Source organism: Chaetodon trifascialis, chromosome 9 (assembly GCF_039877785.1).
Source record: "Chaetodon trifascialis isolate fChaTrf1 chromosome 9, fChaTrf1.hap1, whole genome shotgun sequence".
In the NCBI taxonomy this organism is placed as follows: Eukaryota; Metazoa; Chordata; class Actinopteri; order Chaetodontiformes; family Chaetodontidae; genus Chaetodon; species Chaetodon trifascialis.
The window spans coordinates 10,569,616-10,589,644 of NC_092064.1; the positions used below are offsets into that span (position 1 = coordinate 10,569,616).

At 41.6% G+C, this 20,029-nt stretch overlaps 3 protein-coding genes across 3 annotated transcripts in view; all 3 read left to right on the forward strand.

The window, feature by feature from the left end:
- Positions 1-20,029, forward strand: part of samsn1a (SAM domain, SH3 domain and nuclear localisation signals 1a) — a 279,152-nt gene that overhangs the window by 186,434 nt on the left and 72,689 nt on the right. The gene's annotated exons all lie outside the window — the stretch shown is intronic.
- vwa7 (von Willebrand factor A domain containing 7) lies at positions 1,214-11,290 on the forward strand. The gene is made up of 17 exons (XM_070970859.1): positions 1,214-1,287; positions 2,776-3,054; positions 3,224-3,457; positions 3,953-4,049; positions 5,544-5,678; positions 5,847-6,042; positions 6,215-6,384; positions 7,240-7,352; positions 7,443-7,559; positions 7,892-8,110; positions 8,323-8,455; positions 8,575-8,727; positions 8,833-8,925; positions 9,039-9,319; positions 9,629-9,765; positions 10,352-10,511; positions 10,626-11,290. The coding sequence occupies exons 2-17, from the start codon at positions 2,779-2,781 to the stop codon at positions 11,190-11,192; spliced, it is 3,081 nt and encodes a 1,026-aa protein (XP_070826960.1). The 5' UTR covers positions 1,214-1,287; positions 2,776-2,778; the 3' UTR covers positions 11,193-11,290.
- Positions 14,632-19,987, forward strand: LOC139336086 (sodium- and chloride-dependent GABA transporter 2-like). The gene is made up of 12 exons (XM_070969972.1): positions 14,632-14,746; positions 15,049-15,133; positions 15,247-15,379; positions 15,461-15,595; positions 15,673-15,776; positions 15,894-16,018; positions 17,364-17,476; positions 17,560-17,697; positions 17,967-18,069; positions 18,664-18,764; positions 18,926-19,096; positions 19,786-19,987. The coding sequence occupies exons 1-12, from the start codon at positions 14,647-14,649 to the stop codon at positions 19,831-19,833; spliced, it is 1,356 nt and encodes a 451-aa protein (XP_070826073.1). The 5' UTR covers positions 14,632-14,646; the 3' UTR covers positions 19,834-19,987.

Below are 20,029 nucleotides of genomic sequence, written 5' to 3' on the forward strand. Positions count from 1 at the left end.
CTGCTGGTCCCTAGACTTCACTCTGAGAACCACTAATCTATTTTTTCAGCATTCATCTCGAATGTCCCAGAAATTGTGCATTTATGTGTGCAAAAAACATTTTTTTGCAGTGTGCATGGGATGATCAGAGAGTGGGTTGAATTCCTGTCATTTGAGTTTCATTCCAGTGTTGTGGACGTATCTGTGCAGACACGAGACATGTCATTTCCATTGTGTGATGAAGTTTGAGAATTTTACGAGTAACTTTTGAGCTTCTTAGCTGAGAGGCTGTTGATGATGTGAAACTGGGTCATGAGGCTCTTGAGCAGCAAAACCAGTGTGGGAAAGCATCAGCCCTAGCACAAACTGGGCTATCTGACTACACCTGAACAGGAAACATGCACTAACCTCACCTGCAGTTGTCTTCCAGTGAATTGAAAGGCTTAACTGAGCAGTTTCCATCTGCAGCAGCATGCCTGGAGCCACGTATTGAACACTTTCTACATATTTTTACCCCTCCATCCCGTTTCTGTGGTACTGTGTGGTCAAGTCTCCCACTAATCTACTTTCACAACCTCTGAAACAACAGAAGACCAAAGCTGACAACACCCCAGTCATTCACTTTATGCTCTTTTACAACATTCAGTCCAATGTGCTGAAGTTCAACACTGTCCCAAGCGTTGGCTAGCAACTGTTGTCCTCCTTAACGTTGCTGTTAGAAATGTGTTTAACTGGGGAGAGAGGAAGGAGCTGTACTGTGTGCAGTTGTGAAAAGCAGTGTGTTTTTTTTTTTTAGTTTTGTGACAAAAAGAGAGAGTGATGGATGGAAGGCAGGGGGGGTTGGGGAAGGCCTAAGCTGAACACCCTTGCTGGTAATATATGCGGCCCTATTGTGGTGGTTCAATGCACCGAGCAATAATGGGGGCTAAGGAGGGGCTATGTAGTAGGGGAGCTATGACGAGATGTCTTCTGCCTCATGGTGTGAGCCCCTCACTGAGAAACACACCCAAATTAAACAAGGTACTTTTTCCATTCATATCTTGGTTGTTGTTCTTCTTTCTGAGGAGCTGGCTACAGACAAGAGCCCAAGGACAGACAAGTATGAAGACTCAATAATTTTGTTTCACAGACAGGAATGCTGTGACACTGGGCACAGTTTCCTCTGCTTGCAGGTTGCGGTGAAAGCCAGCGTTGCCTCTTGAACGTACATGTGTGGTGTTCCTCTGCACTTATAGGACTGTAACATCTGTACTAAACACTGTGGTGTCTGAACAAAAACTAAAACATCGTCTACCACAATGATCTGAGGTGAGAACATTTTTCTTTTGTGTAGACATTCTTAGACTGCAGATACAGCTTTAAGAAAATGTTAGTAGTTGCCTGGTAATATACAAAGCATACTTAAAAAAAATAAACCTACAGCATGCATTAATTTGTGCACTGTAGTCATTATGATAAAAAATAAAATTTGCACATGCTAGTTGACATTATTGCCCTTAGAGGTAGTTTGATGTACAGCAAAGTTCTAGATAATATAATTTAAATATATTTAAAACTAAGCAAAAGATGATGAGCACTTACTTAATGTGAACAAAAGCACATACTATAAGTTATTCATGTTAAAAATGTTTAAAAAATGAATCCATTTACATGTGTCAAATATTGCTGCTGACTGAGTGGAGGGAGAACACCGATTTAAGAGACTATGCCAATCAATTAAAAGTGCTTTGCTGAATGGGGGCTTGCAGGTTGGAGGGAACAGTTGTTTCTAGGCCTCGTGCTTTGTTTCAGCCTCCCCTTGTGAAAGCACAGACTATGAGAACAAAACGAAAGTATTGTATCTGAATAAAGATGACAAAGAACAATAGGAGGCTCTGTACAGACAAGGCTGAGAAAAATGTGAGAGGAGGTTTTGGGGAGGGGTTAAGGAGTGGGAAATGACAGGAAAGGACACATGCATGATGGCACAAACTGGTCAAAGGAACACAAAAGGGGCTGGGTCGATTCATCTCCATTCAGCCTGGAGGAAAGCACTTGTTGCGTGACAAAATCATGAGTCATTTTAGACACATTTGGTGAGTGTTGTTCACTTCAGCTAAACATTTGAACTAACAATACTTATGCCTTTCTAACAGGCAACAGTTAAAGCAAAAAAAGAACAAATAAAACATTCACAAAAAATAAAGAAGGTGAAATTAGATTTATTAACGCTGCTGTAATCAGTATCTTTCTATGGCCAATGAATCAAATGACTGTGTAATGTAACTGGTGCTGCTCACCATGATGAAACTTCCCTTCATCTCAACAGAGCATTGTGACAGATTTCAGCTCGCTTCTTTGGCTTTCTGAGAAAAGCCAGACAAAGTCAGCTACTAACTTTACAAGCTGGTGAACATAATGGAGCACGTAGAAGCTCAGGAACCATACATGGTGCAGAATAAAATAGAGCTAAAAGACACGTGACAGCATGCTAATGCTTTTCCGTGTCTGTTATATATGTCAAGGGAAGTTATTTCCAAAAAAGTCCAAAAAAGCTTTGTTATGTAAGTGATTGGCTAATTCTAAGCTATTCAATTCAAACTATTTATTTATTTCTATTTAAAGTAATGCAGGAAATTTGTTTTAAGTTACAATTTTTTTCTGGGTACAGACAAACAGATACCCCACAATTATGTATCTTTCCAAGTCTGCCCCGCCACCCACCCCCCCACCCCAATTTAGAGCCAGGAATGAATGCAGTATTTTGTATTGTAAATGACGCAATAACCACAGTTTTATTTTATTTCATGCATGTAGGATATGACCTACCCACCCCACCACCAGGACATGATGTCACAGGGCACAGGAAGAATATGTGAAAGCCGTGGGAAGCATATGCACTGGTTTACTCTTGCTTATCTTCTCCTCCTGGCTGTACCTTGCACGGGCTTCCTCCCAAACTTTTGGTCTCGAGTGTTAACACTGTCCTGGAACTCGCACACACACCAGTACATCACAGAGCAATCTATTCTCAATGTCACTCTGGAGACTCTGAGGGACACCAAGAAACACCAGGGACACCATGCAGAGGAGAAGGTGAGCTGACGTCTGCAGTCAGGATCAGTATAGAGAGCTGATGAACTGACTCAATGAAAGCACACTTATGGACTTTCTCTTCCTCTGTGTTCATATTACACTGTGATACTTGAGCACAGAACTACATCTCAGTTCAATGAAGCTAAAAATCAGCCTGTATCCCTCCTAGACCAGACTGGGCCGTGGCTTCTGGAGAGCCGTGGGCGAAGTGGTGAAGTCCAATGCGGCCATGGACTTCCTGAGCTCCACCAGGTCTGACCCGGTGTACCACTTTGATTCAGAGCGTGTGGACAGCGCCATGGTGATGTTACGGCAGTTCTGGGCTCAGACGCTGCTCTCAGTACGGGCCAAAGAGTACCAAAGTGCCCGTCACAGCTTGGGCCAGCTGTTCCACTCCTTGCAGGTACACAGTCATGTTGCAATTAAGGCCATGACAATGACTGGTAAACTTAAAAATAGAGGGATCAGCAGGGAGTGTCAGAGGGTCAGTCAACTGAAACTCAAATAGGTTTCACTCCTGACTTTAGTCTTGGCAAAAGAAGTCAGAGGATGTTTGGATGAGGTCAACAGTGGAAGCTGATACCACGCCTGTAGTTGTTCTCCTCTTGTGGGAGCATAAAGGCTGATAATTGGCCTGCCTCTGGCTGATAGGAAGGACCAGAACCAATTTAAATGCATGCAAACATGGGCAATGGTCATAAAAGCTCAATCTTTATAGGCCCTTGCAAATCCATGTAGGTGTGGTTTATGATGTGCTGATTTAGCTTTTTGCCTTGTCATGGATGAACTTTAGCAAAGTAAACACTCAATGGTGGAAAGGCTGCCATGACAATTAAATCAAGATGTGCTGCCGAAAACTAAAAATGATGCTTTGGCTTTCACACCTCTGCCACGCCAGGACTTCTACAGCCACAGTAACTGGGTTGAGATGGGCCAGCGCTCCATTTACCTCCACCTGCTGCAGCCAGAGGAGCCTGCGGTCCCTGTGGCCAAAGGTAATTAATCTCCAACATGACACATTCATAACATCTCCATATCTGTGATTACACAACTACTTGCTTTATCTCATCAAAACCTGCAGACTGGTAGATGAGTCAGTGTAATCAGTTATCAAGTTTCAGCAGAATTATATTACGATGATCTTATCTTTTATTGTATCTTTTTACAAAATTGGTCACTACGGTTTCAGCTGATGATGACTTCATTTCAACCAGAGCTCTAAGGGATACATGGGGTTTTTCATTCACTTTGTTACTTAAAGGCAATACATGTACTGTGATTCAGATCAAAATACAAGATTAAGATTAAGCAACTAGAATTTGGGGATTTCTTCATCAGTTGCTGTACACACAGCAAGTTCATGATGTGCAAATATTGTTGAATGATACCATCATCACATGTTCTTATAAAGCATCCTTTTTGTAGTTTCTATATTCTGAATCTATTTTTCCTATTTTCTTTTTTTTTTCTCAATCTATTTTTCCTTTAAAGTAATGCATTTGTCACTATTCTTTTTCTGGCAGCAGGAATGTGGATCAAAATGTAGACACACAGGCAGGTTAACTTAAAGCTAAGCTAACAAGATGAGAGGTCAGTGTTTCATCAGTTAAAAGACAGAGCAAGTAAACAAAGGTCAAAGCATCGCTGCGAAAGGTGCTAAATAAATCAATTTGTCATTATTATTAGTAGTTGAGTTGTTGTAGTAATAGAAGTAAAAGCAGTTGTTGAAGTATTAGAAGTAGTAGTGATAGTAGTAGTGGTAGTAAGAAAAAAATATGCAAGGGGTTAGACAGGGTACAGGCAGCAGTCCGGCTGGTTTTGCAACCACACGTAGCAACATAGAAATTCTGTTCTGTGATTAAACAGTGGAAACTCTGACAATATATCTACTGTGGCTGTTCATGGCCAATTGAAAATAGGTGTGCAGTCAGGTGGCTGATAGATAGACTGGAAAACACTGAGGGCAACTAATGGATACATGAGGCAGGCCCTGAAAAGTTCAGCACTCCAAACTGTACTTAATGTACTTTTGAAGCAGTATATCCATAAAATAAATCACTTTAAAACAGCAGATAATAGAAAAAAAAATCAATAAAGTGTGATGCTTGATAAGTGGATAACAAGTTGTTTGGCATTTCAAACAAAAATGCAAAACATTCTTTGGTTCCAGTTTCTCAAATGTGGTGATTTGCTGTTTTTCTTTGTCATATATGACAGTAAATTGAATATCTTAAGATTGTACACTGTTAGTCAGACAAAACAAGCAAATGTACTTGTAGTAGAGATAGCAGTGAGATAAAGACGTAAATCACATACTGTCCCAAAACTTCGCATGTGACTTGATATGGAAGAAAAGGCCTTCACTCCCCGAGACTCAAAGATAAAAAGATAATGGCAAAGTATTTGCGTTTTTTAAAAAGGAGGTCACTGCTGCAGCAATGATTTAAAGGGCCTCATTAAGACTAACCCCTCTGCCTTAATGTCCACAGAAGACACTCCTACCTGTATGGAGTGCTTCAGTGCCACCTGTCGAGACAACCTACTGCCAAGACTGACAAACACAGAGCAAGACTCCAGGCTGCTCACCACTGGCTACTTCAGCACTTCCCCTTCAAAACCCGAGGGTACGTCAGTGAAACTTCAGCCACCAACAGCTGCAGTCCTGCCAAAAAGTCAAAAGACCAAGTACATTCAAATGAAAAGCATTTTCTATACAGAATGTTTCACTGTCTTTTTACTTTTCACTCGCTCACTAAATCAAAGATTTAAAGACACTGGCTTTTTCTTTTTAGGCAAATGTAGTCACGGTGGTATTCTGGATAGTAGCCGCTTTATGGGGGCCAAAGGGGGCATCAACAAGGACAGCACCTCACCGCTCTTCTCCCCTCACCATTACCTCCACGTGGAAGCAGCTACTTTGGCTACTGAGGCCACTCTGAGTGTACTGAGAGACCTCAGGGACACTGTGGGCCACAAAACCTTCCTCAGGTAGGTTTTGACTTGTGAGTTACAGGAAGTTGCTCTGAGGAGAACACACAGAGGGCCCGTGTTAATTGGTTAATATGTTGTTTTCAGCTCAGAAACTGCTCAATTAAATGACATATTTGTCTTATTTTCATCTATTGAATGTCTTTATATCCTCCTAAACATCCATTAACAGGCTCTTCAGCGTGAAGCAGGTCCCTGCATTAGTGTTTGTCATGGACACCACAGGCAGCATGTTTGAGGAGATCACCGCTGCTCGCCTCCGCGCCCACTCCATCATCCAGAGCCAAGCCAGCCGCCCTGGGCAGCCTGGCACCTTTCTGCTTGTGCCCTTCCATGACCCAGGTGAGGGTGCACATAGTGCTCCAGTCAGGAATGAAAACAGTACGGCTTAGAGCTGGACAGATCTGCAAGGCTAGGCTAGAGCTAGGCTACAACAAACTCCCTTTCGTTGACTTGCTACCATATCATGTTGTTTTTTTTTTTAATCACTTATCCATTAGCTGTTTATTTTTACTTTCATAATTATTAATTTGGTCATATGTTTTTTTACTTTAATGTCGATTAACAATAATGATAATTTTGATGGTGAATGTCTTGATTCAACTTGACTGACATGGGGCATGTCTTCTGACCTCTCACTATTGTGGCTAAAAGCATGTAGATACAACAGTACACTATGTACAGTGCACAGGTGAAAAATTGTGTGAAGCTTGCTGTGGTTCCAGAGGGAGCTGCGTGAAATCTGACAGTAGTGCCATTTGAGACTGAAGACCACAGGTTTAGAAAAGTTAGCAATAAATTATCTTACCAGTAACCCGCTCCTCATCTCTGTTGAGGCTAGAGGCTCCAGGCTACATTAGCAACCACAGAGTGATGTTATCGCTCAAGGAAGTTACTGCACCTGACCAAAATAAAATGATCAACTGGTACATGCCATAAAACCACAATCTGTAGTTTTTACTCATTACTTTTTGTACAGAATAAATGAGATATAATGTGTTGACTAGTGAACTTTAGATGTGCTGGTAGGCAGGTTTTGTTACCTCTGCACAGAGTCAGGCTAGCTGTTTCCCCTTGTTTACAGCCTTTATGCTAAGTTAAGCTACTTACTGACTGCAGCTACATATTTACCACACATATTTCTGCTCAAAAGGGGCTGTTTCCCATCATCTAACACTTCTTCACCGTACTCTGCAGAGGTAGGACCAGTGCATGAGACTGATGACCCAAATCAGTTTATGCAGCACATGGAGAACCTGATGGCGCTGGGAGGAGGAGACGAACCAGAAATGTGCCTCTCTGCCATTCAGGTAAAGTCACATGCTCAAAGTGAGGTGATCATTATGAGAATTACACGCAGCTCATCGCAGCTCATTTCCCACCTTGCCCTGTGTTTTCAGCTAGCACTCACTCACAGTCCACCACTGTCAGAGATCTTTGTATTCACTGATGCTTCGCCTAAAGACGCCCACTTGTTTGATGCGGTGAAGGCTCTTGCGCTTGAGAAACAGAGCAAGGTAGGCTTTAATAATTTTAATTGGATATTGTCTGATTCTCTGGAAGATTATATATCAAAATACAACACATTTGAATCAAGGACAAAAACTTTTGTTTGCAGATACTGATTATATTGCTTCAGAGAAGTAGAATAGCATTATGTAAGCTGGATTCCAGGATGGAGGGTTTTTTGTAATGAACTTAATGACTTCACCCCTCTTGCATGTCTTATCTGTTTGCTTACTGTGGACAGAAACTGTGACAGCAAGGGGAAGGCAATCAAACAAGTCATATTTTAGCAGGTTTCCTTTAGCTCAACCACTGATGCTGTTATGGGCTGATTGTCCCACAGGTGACGTTTCTCCTAACTGATGACCCCAACTACACAACAGAGAACAGAGGGAGGAGGAGGAGGAGGAGGAGAAGGAGGAGCAGGGAACCTTTGTCCCCTGATCGATTCTCTCTCTACTCTTCCCTGTCCTCCTTATCAGGGGGACTGACAATATTCACCACCAACTCTGACATCCACGATGTCTCTACCATAGTGGAGGATAACACAGCCGCTGACAAGGTATGGCAGCAAGATTCTTTGATCTTCTGGGGACCCATCGTGGGGGTCCCAGCAACTGGGCCAAACAATTATCTGTGAGTTCTTCACTGTGTTGAGTGATCAGTTTTTATTATAGAAATATTGGTCCTAGACACTTCAAATCTCTTTGAAGTTGAAATGTGACATTTGTTCTTCAGGTATGCCGAGCACATTTTTTTCTCCCTCCTCCCCAGGTGACCCTCCTCCATGTGGAAAGTGACCAAGAGTTGATGTCCTCCCATTTGTTCAGAGTTGACGGCTCAGTAAAAAATGTCACACTCCATGTGACTGGCATCCTGATGGAGTGCATCCTTACCAGTCCATCAGGTAGTGGCACTCCAGGCAGCCTAGATATTTCTTTTTGCTCTTCTCATTACCACTACTCTTCTTTGCATTTAATAATAAAATAAAGCAAACCCTGTTGTTCATCTTCCTCTTCTTGCTAGACCAAAGTCAGTCTCTGCTGAGTGAACAAGGCCCTCTGGCAGAGTTGGAGCGCTTCACGGGTCTGTACCGCATCAGGTTGCTCTCTCCTATACAGCCAGGCCAGTGGAAACTCCAAGCCAGGAGTGATGGACACCTCACATTCAACGTAATAGGTAAAAGAAAAAAAAACCCATGCTGTTCAAACCCACTGACAGAAAATTACCAGTGCATTTGTTGTCATAATCCTGCAAAACTTGTCTTTTGATCTGCACCCTCAGGTGACAGCAGTTTGGATTTCCTGTATTACTTTGCCACTGTAACCAATGAGACACATCCAGGTCTGGCCAGAGTGGACGGTAGTCCAGTGGCAGGTGAGGGATTGTGTCTTTGTTTTTCTTTCTAGTATGATTAGTGGTCTGTCCGTCTAACAGTCAGGACAGTGCCCGTTTAGCAAAACAGCCTTGTTCCTGCTTTCATCTCCTAGGTGTCCCTGCCTTTCTGGTGCTGGCCATCACAGGTCTGGCTCCAGACGAGGAAGTGTCTTTCAGTCATGCGATGCTGCTGGGAGCTGACGGGCAGAGCCTCCAGCAGGTGAAGCTGAACTCCTCCTCTTCATCGTCCTACTCTGTGGAGGAGCTGGTGGGACGGGTGGACTCTGTTCCCAGAGTCCCGTTCTGTGTTCGACTAACAGGCCGAGACAGCAGAGGAAACAAGCTGGAGAGGGTTTCCACAGAGATGGTTCAGCCCACTCACGTTCAGATACAGGTGATCCTAAAGCTGAGCAAGACCTGTGCTGCCTCCTGAAATGCTGGACATAATTTAAAATCTACTAATAACCGTGATAAATTGCTCAGTTCTGTTACTCAGTTGTTAAATATGTGTTTTATGGGTGTTCAATCCTCAAAAACAATAGCTGTCTGTCAAATGATTGCAGTGTTCTTAAGTGTTTAAAGCTGCACTAATCATTATTTTTAGAGAAACAAAGAAAAAAGCAGTTGCATGTAACGTGAAAAACTATGGCTCATAGTGACAAACCCAGAGAAACTTATCACCTGTGTGTCTCTATGTATTCAGGTGTTGCCCGTTCCCCGCCTCGTACCTGGTCACAGCACAATGGTGGACTTTGACATCCTGAACCATGGCCTAGCCCGACTCTTCAGTCTGACAGCTGATGATGACTGTGGTTATCTTCAGAAGAGAGGACCTCACAGGTAGAGAGAGAGAGAGGAAAGAAGAGCAAATCTTGCTCAGCCACTCATTGTAAAGCTGAGTTTTTTTTTGTTTGTTTGTTTGTTTTGTTTTTTTAAATTCAGAGCTTCTGTTGAGGTTTTTGAATCAGGCTAAAAAAAAATCTAAAATCCTTGAACAAAATCTTCAGTTTGAATCAAGTAATTCATTGGTTAGTCTCTTTTATTTATTTATTTAAATCAACTTTCTTTAATAAACACGTCATCAGTTTTAATCAAAATAAATACATGTAGGCAATCATTAACTAAGTGTTGTTGGAAATTGGATTACACGTGTCAGAAACAATCCTACACAGTCACCACTGGAATCTAACTCCACTGGTATAATAATAATAATAATAATAATAATAATAATAATGATAATAATAATAATAATAATAATAATGAAGTGCAGCCTCATTTTTGGCTGCAAATGTGCAGAAACACATACTCACGTCAACATTATGAGTGAAAGCTAACTATTTGGTACAGTCCTACTCTCATTTGACTATTTCTGTGATATGAGAAAAAACATGTCATGCTTCTTGAAGTTTGGGTTTCTTTCCCTCAGGTTCCACGTTGCAGAGCGAGGATCTTTCCGTGGTCAGGTGGACCTCCACACTCCTGCCACAGCTCTGACAGGAGCCACTGTCACCCTTACACTCACTGTGCATGCTCTTGACTCTCCAGACTCAAATTACGCTGTGGCCTACTTGACTGTGGTCCCCCCGGTGAGCATTCACTCATCCTTGTCTTCCGTGCTGTTTTTGTATGTTCAGATAATTAATTCAACTCATTGAATTTTCTTTGTGTGATACTGACACCACTTCCTATTTCTCTGGGAGGATCCTGACACGGCCCCACCATCCTGCTCCGCTGCACGAGTGCAGTCCACCTGTCCTTCCATTTGCAATGAGTCCAGCTGGAGTGTATCTCTGGTTGTGTCAGACAGGGGGCGCTCTGGCCTCGCTGCCCTCCACCTACACAAGGGTGAAGGTATTCTGACCTTATACCACAGCCCCCCAACCACGGAGGACAGCCTGGTAAAGGCCCAGCTCAGCAGTGATGAGCAACGGGCACACAGGGACATGACAGCCAGTGGAGGTCACCACCCCCACCATCACCACCACAAGGCCAGATTAGAGAAAGGAGACCCCCCTTTGAATGTATCTGAATGGTTCCTGGGCCCATCTCAGCCACTGTGGGTGAGGTACACGTCCAGCTGCTGTTCTGCTCAGGCAGAGCTGCTGGTGTGGGACACAGCTGGAAACATGAAGCGCTGTCATCTAACATCTGGCCAGCAGAGGCGGCTAAGAGACAAGAATACAGACACCAGTGATGCTGGACAGATTAAACTTGCAACAGGCATCTTTTTATTATCGTGGGGTCTGCTGTGGTCTTCTCTGCTATAGGTCAATGTGATTACAAATGTTTTGCAGGTCAAACTAATTCACGTGTTGATCACTGGATTCCAGCAGCCCTGGAGCTGCACAAAAAGGTACAAACATTGTTCTTTTTTGAAGGACAGAGACTGAAAAAGCAAATGTAGTGTGGAATAAATGCACTTAATGCAAAGCAACATGTCTTATTATGTGCTTGTTACTGTAACTTTGTACAGACAGTGCATAGTATACATAACTTTATTGTTTGTTAGTTTGTTATTTATTGTTTTTTTTGTTGTTGTTTTTTTGCCATTGCGACTTCTGGACATCTGATATCAGACAGAATATATTACTGCCATGGGGTGAATAACATTAAGGCGTCTTTCTCTATTGGAACCAAAGGAAAAAAAATGCACTCAGCAATATTTGATTACCTAGAACTGAATTCAGAACCCCTACGACAGGTGTTTTAGAGGTTATCAGTTGACACAGCAGCATTTAAGGACATATATGCTGAAACAGTTTTTTAACAGAACCTTCACTCTCTGCCAAAAAGCCTCGTCCTGCCTTAGAAAAGTCTGCAGAGCTAATAGAACAATGGCCAAATGACAGGGAGCAATATTCACAGGTGTTAAGATCCAGAGTTACCCCAGCCTTTTAGAACTTTCAGGATATTTATCACACAACAATATTATTTTACGACCATCAGAAAACTATAAAAATGGAAAAAAAAAATCCAACACCTATTCTTTAACTTCAGTTTTGAGTATTTATTTGCAATTTAATAAGTATATAATAAGCAAGGGCAAGCAAACAGCTCAATTACACTTGAATCTTCAGTGGTAATATGAAATCAATCAGTATAAAATCAAAAAATATCATAAAGAAATGTATAACATAGCTGAAACTGATGTGATACTCATCTGTTGGAGAGAGGGAGCGAGATTGGTCTTCTGGTCAGTGCGTCCTGAAACTGGATGAAACTCATAACTCCTTCCAAAGTCCCTGAATTTGTTCAAAGTCCATTCCTGGTTACAGCAGAGTGAGTGTAAAAGAACTTAAACTCCAATTTATAATCCACAGTCAGTTGGAAAGTGATTATTCCTCCTCTGCTCTTGTCCTCTGGAGTTGACAGCTCTGTGTTGTTAGGCTGCTCACATGCTCCTTGTCTAGAGTTGGATTGAGGCTGAAGAGACGAAGGAAGAAGAATGTTCTTCTCTTTGCTGGCTATTTTAAACTCTTTCTCCAAATCTCTCCTCTCCATAGTACACGTCCTTTTGCACCCCAAACTGCCAAATTGTGTATGCAATTTCAGATGCATATCTCCTTTTTTGGTAAAGTTCCTGCCGATTCTTGGCCTTTTATTTGACTTGGAATGGGCCTACTGGTTATGGCCTACATGACAGTTCTATAAGAAAGTTGCTCAGTGGAAAAAGACATGTTACTCATTACACAGTGACTCGGCTAGATACACATAAAACTACTCATATGATTACTTGTCTTTGTTCATTAACAAAAACAGCAGCTTACAATGATCATCATTACAATTTGATTTAACTTCCTGTCTACCAGGAAAAAAAGATATTGTCTGATCACATTATTTTTTTTAATTCCTCAATCTTTGTAAGGTAATTAGAATACTGATTTTTTTTAGGACATTTTTTTGTTAACACTTAAACACTATGCTAAAATGCAGTTAAAATTATTCAGACAATGTTTTAATGCGTCGTTAAGAGACTTATCTAAAATATGCAACATTTCAAGCCAAAATTCGCTCAGTAAAAAGTATTATGAACTTACTTTTCCTCTTCCCATAAAATGCACTTGCACTGATAGATGCCATTTTGCTTAATGAGAAAGAGAAAGGTACCAAAGCCCCACCCCTTCACATTTGGTATCACTGAAAAGCCCTAAATGTCCTCTGTAGATAGCAAAAGGAGTTATTCAGTAGTATGCAGTGGGTGGGAGATATTCAGGTTGACACATATCCTCCACAGAGGACAAATTTGAACTACTGGTAGTCAGGAGGACATGGTGAAAGAAAAAAGAAAAAAACTCATGTGCATTACGTCTTCATAGGACTCTACTAGAAGTCCTTTTTACTCACAGTGCTTTATGTATGATAGGAAGTGGGGATCTCAACTCTTTTCACACAGGAAATAATCTGCTCAACATTCATCCAAATCACTTGCTTTACACAAATGTCCTGCAGTTACTGTGTTGACTATTTCAGTTAATTGTACAGTTTGTCAGTTGTTCTGTACTGTTGTTGCTATTCATTGAATATGATAGAAAATATCTCTGTCACTGAGTCAGACGTTGTCAGTTTAGTCAATGATAGAAAAGAAGTCACTTCAGGACAAAGGCAGGGAACCACTGGAAGATGAGAACTGACAGACATAGTTCAAGGCCTGTCATGACATCAAACGATGCACACACATTTTGGTCTCAACATCCTCCAGAAAAATTTGAGGCACCTGAGGAATATTTGAGCTAAAGCACAAGACAAGAAATGAAAAAAAGTGTATTTGATTCCTTCTGTTAAAAATGATGGGTTAAACCAATACTTTGCATTTGTTTAATTTATATTTAATTTTAGATGTGGAAGCGAACAACGTGGGCATTTCTAATCCGGCACTCGTTCAGAATGCAAATCATGCTCAGCAGACAGAATTCCCTCTGAGAACTGATTAACTGGTCAGGCAGTTGTTCATTATATGATACAGAATTTGTTGCGAATATAAAGGCAGAGCCATGCTGGACACACAGCATTTTGGTGAAGAGGAAGAACAGGGTCCAGACTGAGCTCTTGAGTATGTCGAATAAAAAGCATGTAAAGGTGGAAGAGAGAGGACACTGGGGCAGTAAGTTGGAGTTTCTCCTAGCCGTGGCGGGAAATGTTGTCGGCCTGGGCAACGTGTGGAGGTTTCCTTACCTCTGCTACAAAAACGGAGGGGGTAAGAATATATGATGCTCTCTACTTGCTACCCAAAAGCTGTGGTACAGGTATGCAATGTTGTATACTTTGTAAATTCAGGTGCATTTCTGGTGCCATATCTGGTATTTGTGGTGACCTGTGGAGTGCCGCTGTTCCTGCTGGAGACAACTATAGGCCAGTACACCCAGGAGGGAGGCATCACCTGCTGGAGGAAGCTATGCCCGCTGGCAGAAGGTAGAAACTTGAAAAATGAGCAAAGATCGTCAGCACAAGGCAAACATTTACAAACCTTATGTGAACCTTATTCCAAGGTTGTTGTTTCTTTAAAGTAAAGAATTAACAATTAAATAAAGGCCATTTGAAATACTTAAGTTGTCTTACTGAACACTGGCATGTATATAGGAAGTACTACACAATGATAATGAATGAATAATGAATAATAATGAATGAATGGAGCTTCTCATAATGTTAGTCTGTAACAGAAAGTACCACATCTGCCCTGTAGGTATTGGCTATAGTGGGCAGGTGATCATTTTCTATGGCTCTATGACCTACATGATTATTTTGTCCTGGGCTCTGCTCTACCTGGTCTTCTCCTTCAGCTACCAGCTGCCCTGGGCTACCTGCAACAACTACTGGAACACAGGTGAAGTGGATGCATTAAGATAAACTAGAGTACTGACGTCTGCATGATGTACTGATGTTATGATAGCAGCTATCAGCTTTAGTGAACTTTATGAAAGGAACTTTTCAGTGATTTAGTTTTGCACTTTAGGGGACTTGTGAGTGAATAGTCGACATCAGAGCAGGAGAGTGTGGGTCAAGTTTCAGAAAAACTGGATCACAGAAAGACCATTCATTAGGCTCTGCCTGCCTGATGACAAAAATCCAACTTGTGCTTTAAATAAGATATAAATGATTCTTCTTCTTTTCTTGCTTTCCTTTCAGATGACTGCTTAGACTATTTGTCACAAAATGACACCCTTAGACTCAACCAGACTGGGCCGAACTCTGCTGCCACAGAATTCTGGGAGTATGTTCATATAGATTAACAAACTAACCCTGTGGGGTGTTATAAATAAATATGCCAAAATGAATCCTGATGAGTCTCACTCAAACATTTCTGTCCACCTGTTTTCCTTCTAGACGACGAGTGCTGGCTATCTCAGGGGGGATTGAGGAGATAGGCGGCATCAGATGGGAGGTGCTGTTGTGCCTAATTGTTATGTGGGTCATGTGCTATTTCTGTATCTGGAAAGGTGTCAAGTCTACAGGAAAGGTATTTATATGAGTCCCGAAACTGTGGTTAATGTGTATACAGTACATTTTCAAATCCCTCAATGGTTGCCTTTTTCTCCAGGTGGTGTATTTCACTGCGACCTTCCCCTATGTGATGTTGTTCATTCTTTTGATCCGTGGTCTTACTCTTCCTGGGGCTTTACAAGGAGTTCTGTTTTATCTTCTGCCTGAACCCTGGCGACTCACAGACCCTCAGGTAGGAGCTTGATGATAAATTGTAACAGTGTAGAGTTTAGGTGGACAAATGCACTCACTGTTGCTTCGTTTGAACAGGTTTGGATGGAGGCTGGGGCTCAGATCTTCTTTTCATACAGTTTGGGCGTGGGCTCTCTGATTGTGCTCGGGAGCTACAACACCCCCAACAACAACTGCTATAAGTAAGCATCTGTCAGTGTGTGAGTGACTGGCATCAACCGGCACCAGAGGACAAGAGCTAAGCATCAAAAAGACATTCAAAAATTCATAGGTTTTGCACATGTTTTGATGTTTTGCAGAGACTCTCTGTGGCTGTGTTTGCTGAACAGTGCCACCAGTATGGTAGCTGGGTTTGCAGTCTTCTCTGTACTGGGATTCATGGCTCATGAGCAGGGTGTTCCCATTGCGCAAGTGGCTGAGTCAGGTAGGTAGCCAGGTCAGAAAGACGCAAACACTACACTCTGGTGCCTTGTCACAGTATGGCAGCAAAGGAGAGACAGGTCACATTCAGGCAGAAAGAATGAGCTAGCTCAAGTTAAATTATAGTTGGGCTTACTGTTCGTTTTGGGGGTTTTAGTGTGATCAGCACAATTTTGGTGAGAATATTAGAGTAATATTGTGAATTTGAGAAGCAGTAATTCTCAGTGTAAAGACTGTTTCATCTGATATTTTGTAACCACATGACCATCATACAGTAATATGAGATGCACACCTCCTACGCTCCCAAGCAAGGCTGCAACCGTGGTGGAAATTAACTTTCACTTTCAACAGCGAATACTTTTTGTATTAATTTCATTTTTTTTTCTTTTTTTTTTTCTTTTTTATATGTCTTCTTCATTTTAATGTCATGTACATTTTACTCCACTACATTTATTTGATAGGTCTAGTTAGCCGTTACTTTACAGATTCAAATTTTACATATGATACCATAATAAACAAGTGAATCACGCATACAAGTGTTTTACACATTGTTCGGATTGAAAATTTGGAGCCCAGCCATTTGGCTTGTGAGTCAATATCAGGTTGTGGTTCTTCAGATGCAATGAGGTGATAGCAGCAGTTCCACCAAAGAGGAATTCCCCCTCTCAACTTTGCAAATGGTTTAATTGAAAAAGGTCCTCAAGGAACAAAGAGGTCTAATACTCCAATCCTGCACAGAAAAATCTGATATCAGAAAAGTGTTCTTCTCTGTCCAATTAATCATTTCCTCCTTGGCACGTATAGTATTTTTGCATTGTTGTATTGGTACTTTTACTTCAGTAAAGGATCTGAGTAATTGTGTAAAATGTTTGCTGCCATCTCGAGGACACCCATTGACAGGACAAGCACAATGTCACAGCAGTTGCTTTGCATGCATTCCTACTCTGGTATAAATCAGGACACTTGTTTCAAGCTGCACCCTGCAGCACACCCAGACATCACTGCTGACTCTGGCTGGTTTGTTTCGGATCTGAGGCTATAAGTTTGCGTGGGTCTGTCCTGGGGGGGGTGGGGGGGTCGCCAACTCAGCAGTATTAGAAGTTTTTAGTTTTTAGTCATAGTCATCAGTCTCATGTCTCATCTCCTCCCTACCCAAATATTTACAGTGCAAACACAATCAGACAGAATTCATACTGTATAAGATAGAGTGTGTTACCTCCGTCATCAGCAGACACTCCTTGACAAGACAAGCTTTCCACTGCATCACCATCAGGATACATAATTACCTTTACTTTAAAAAGTTACTGATTTTGAATTGGCTTGACATTCAGACGTTGCTTTTCATGCAGGTCCAGGCTTGGCATTCATTGCATACCCTCAGGCTCTAGCCATGATGCCTCTGCCCCAACTGTGGTCCATCTGTTTCTTCATTATGCTGATTCTCTTGGGTCTGGACACACAAGTAAGATGCACATGAACTCTTTTTGGAAGAGTACCTTTACATTAGGAAATGCTCTCATTCGGTCTTGTCCTTTCTCTGTACAGTTTGTTGCATTAGAGGTGGTGATGACATCCATCACAGATATGTTTCCCACAGCAATGCGCAGGGCAGGCCGACGGGAACGTTTCCTCCCCCTCTTCTGCCTCATATGCTTCTTCTGTCAGCTTGTCATGATCACTGAGGTCAGTGCTTAGTGTCAAATGTACATTTATTCTGTATTAATCTTTCATGGCAGTGTATTGCTGCCAAAATAAAACATTTAATGTCAGGATTTTGTTATATCATGATAGCAACATGCTTTCAGCTTATAATGACATTTAACTTATTAGAGCATATAAATTGATATATTAAAATATTTGGGGGGAAAAAAGAAGCAGGAACAGGCTTCCATACATGTGAGATAAATAAAATAAATGAACCCATGTGAAATTAATGTCTCTGCTGTCTCCAGGGTGGGATGTACGTGTTCCAGTTGTTTGACTACTATGCTTGTAATGGATGCTGCCTCTTCTTTACCTGTGTGTTTGAAACCATGGCAATTGGATGGCTATTTGGTAGGTCTACTGTTTTTAAAGCGGTCTAACATTGGACCTAAATTAAGCTGCAAGACTCTCATTCGGCTGTTTTCACAGGCTTAGGAGTACTCCTAATGACTAGTAAACTGACCTGTATGAGTGAAAAATGAATGAAGTTACCCAGGTTATTACATACTAAGATAAGATAAGATAAGATAAGATAAGATAAGATAAGATAAGATAAGATAAGATAAGATAAGATAAGATAAGATAAGATAAGATATACCTTTATTAGTCCCACAGTGGGGAAATTTCAGGTATTACAGCAGCAAAAGTGGATAGCAAACATAGAGGGCATCAGTAAAAGGACATTAAATATTGAATATCAACCAACAATATAAACAATATAAACAAGGAGTAATGAAGTATGAGCAAACAATACTGATACTGCACATTGATATGAATATGAACCATCAGTACTGACATTTCACATTGAATGATAGTACTCCTGACTGGAGTAATGATAGTGAATAGTTTCCTATATTGCACATACTGTAGGAATTGATATATTGCATTGCAAGTTGATACTGTTGGTATCAACCAACAATACTGTTGGTCTCATCGTTTACAAAGGGGCAGATCGGCTGTGTGGCGTCATAAAGGACATGACAGGTGTGCGCGCCAACCCACTCTTTAAGATCTGCTGGTGTTACCTCACTCCACTGGTCTCACTGGTGAGTCACCCTTTCAGTGCTGCATATATGCATCATGAATCTCCATGCACACCGTGAATGTGTCCTTGCCCTTTACTGTAACCTTTAAATTTTTGGGTTAAATGACATCTTTATGCTGAAATGTCCAGACAGCTACTGAATCTCTCTTCTTGTTTTCTCAGGGCACTCTTGTCTGTTCTTTAGTTTGGTATAAGCCTCTGACCTTTAATCGCTGGTACGTGTATCCAGCCTGGGCATACATTCTGGGCTGGATACTGGCTCTCTCCTCCACCATGCTTGTGCCAGGATTGGCGCTGTATAAGGTGGCAACTGGGACTGGGAATCTGAGTCAGGTGGGACAACTCAATATTTCAGTGCATAATGTAAATCAGGTTTTACTGGTCCATTTTAATATTCTCACAAAAATGATGCAATAACCCAGCTGCACAGAGTCCTTAAATTAGCTGCTATTTATGACCTTACAAAGTGGAAATCACAGCTCAATTCATGTGCTTAATGATTCCATCCCATCCATTATCTATACGGCCTATCCCTTTCGGGGTTGCGGGGGGCTGGAGCCTATCCCAGCTACAATGGGCGATAGGCGGGGTACACCCTGAACCGGTCGCCAGCCGATTGCAGGGCCACACTTAATGATTCCCTTTTTCTTTAAATCTATATGCAAACATGGCATTTGTCAACAGAGATATATACATATATGCTTCAAGAAGTTTGGCAAAATGACTCAAGCATTGCATAAAATGTCAGAAAAGATGCTACAGACATCATGTCTCACATCCCACTGACAAGGTGGATTGTAGAGTTTAAGAATATTACTATTTTGATGAGAGGAGTGAAATGCTTCAGCTTAAGAGTCAAGTTCTGCAGCTCACAACTACAACGTTGAGTGAAAACTACGCTCTCCTCAGTATGTGTGAATATGAAGGATCTACTGCCAACATCCATACCGTTTCACCACTGTAACAATGCCAGTGGTCTTGTTTCATGTATCAATTACTGCATATTTCTCTCATTTTCTTAGCGAGTCCGTCGTCTGTGCCGACCTGATCCTGACTGCTCCCTGAACTAAAAGACAGAAACTGAGCTGCAGCACATCTGTGGTGAAGACCTGCAACAGTTCACTGCCGCTTGATATGAAATGCCACTTGATCCTGAACTCCTTCTCAATTGCTTTTGTGCATTCAACAACCAAGATTAGAGCAAGCTGAAAAATGACTAATAACACTTTCTCTGCTTTTCTTAACTCTACAATTCAAAGGTCAAAC

Bases quoted from the DNA above. Each gene is read 5' to 3' on its own strand.
- LOC139336086 (XM_070969972.1), top strand. From the start codon at position 14,647: ATGACCTACATGATTATTTTGTCCTGGGCTCTGCTCTACCTGGTCTTC. The intron at 15,596-15,672 runs GTAGGAGCTTGA...TCGTTTGAACAG, and splicing joins GGCGACTCACAGACCCTCAG to GTTTGGATGGAGGCTGGGGC. The intron at 18,765-18,925 runs GTGAGTCACCCT...TTGTTTTCTCAG, and splicing joins TCACTCCACTGGTCTCACTG to GGCACTCTTGTCTGTTCTTT.
- vwa7 (XM_070970859.1), top strand. From the start codon at position 2,779: ATGACCTACCCACCCCACCACCAGGACATGATGTCACAGGGCACAGGA. The intron at 4,050-5,543 runs GTAATTAATCTC...TAATGTCCACAG, and splicing joins TGCGGTCCCTGTGGCCAAAG to AAGACACTCCTACCTGTATG. The intron at 7,353-7,442 runs GTAAAGTCACAT...CTGTGTTTTCAG, and splicing joins TGTGCCTCTCTGCCATTCAG to CTAGCACTCACTCACAGTCC.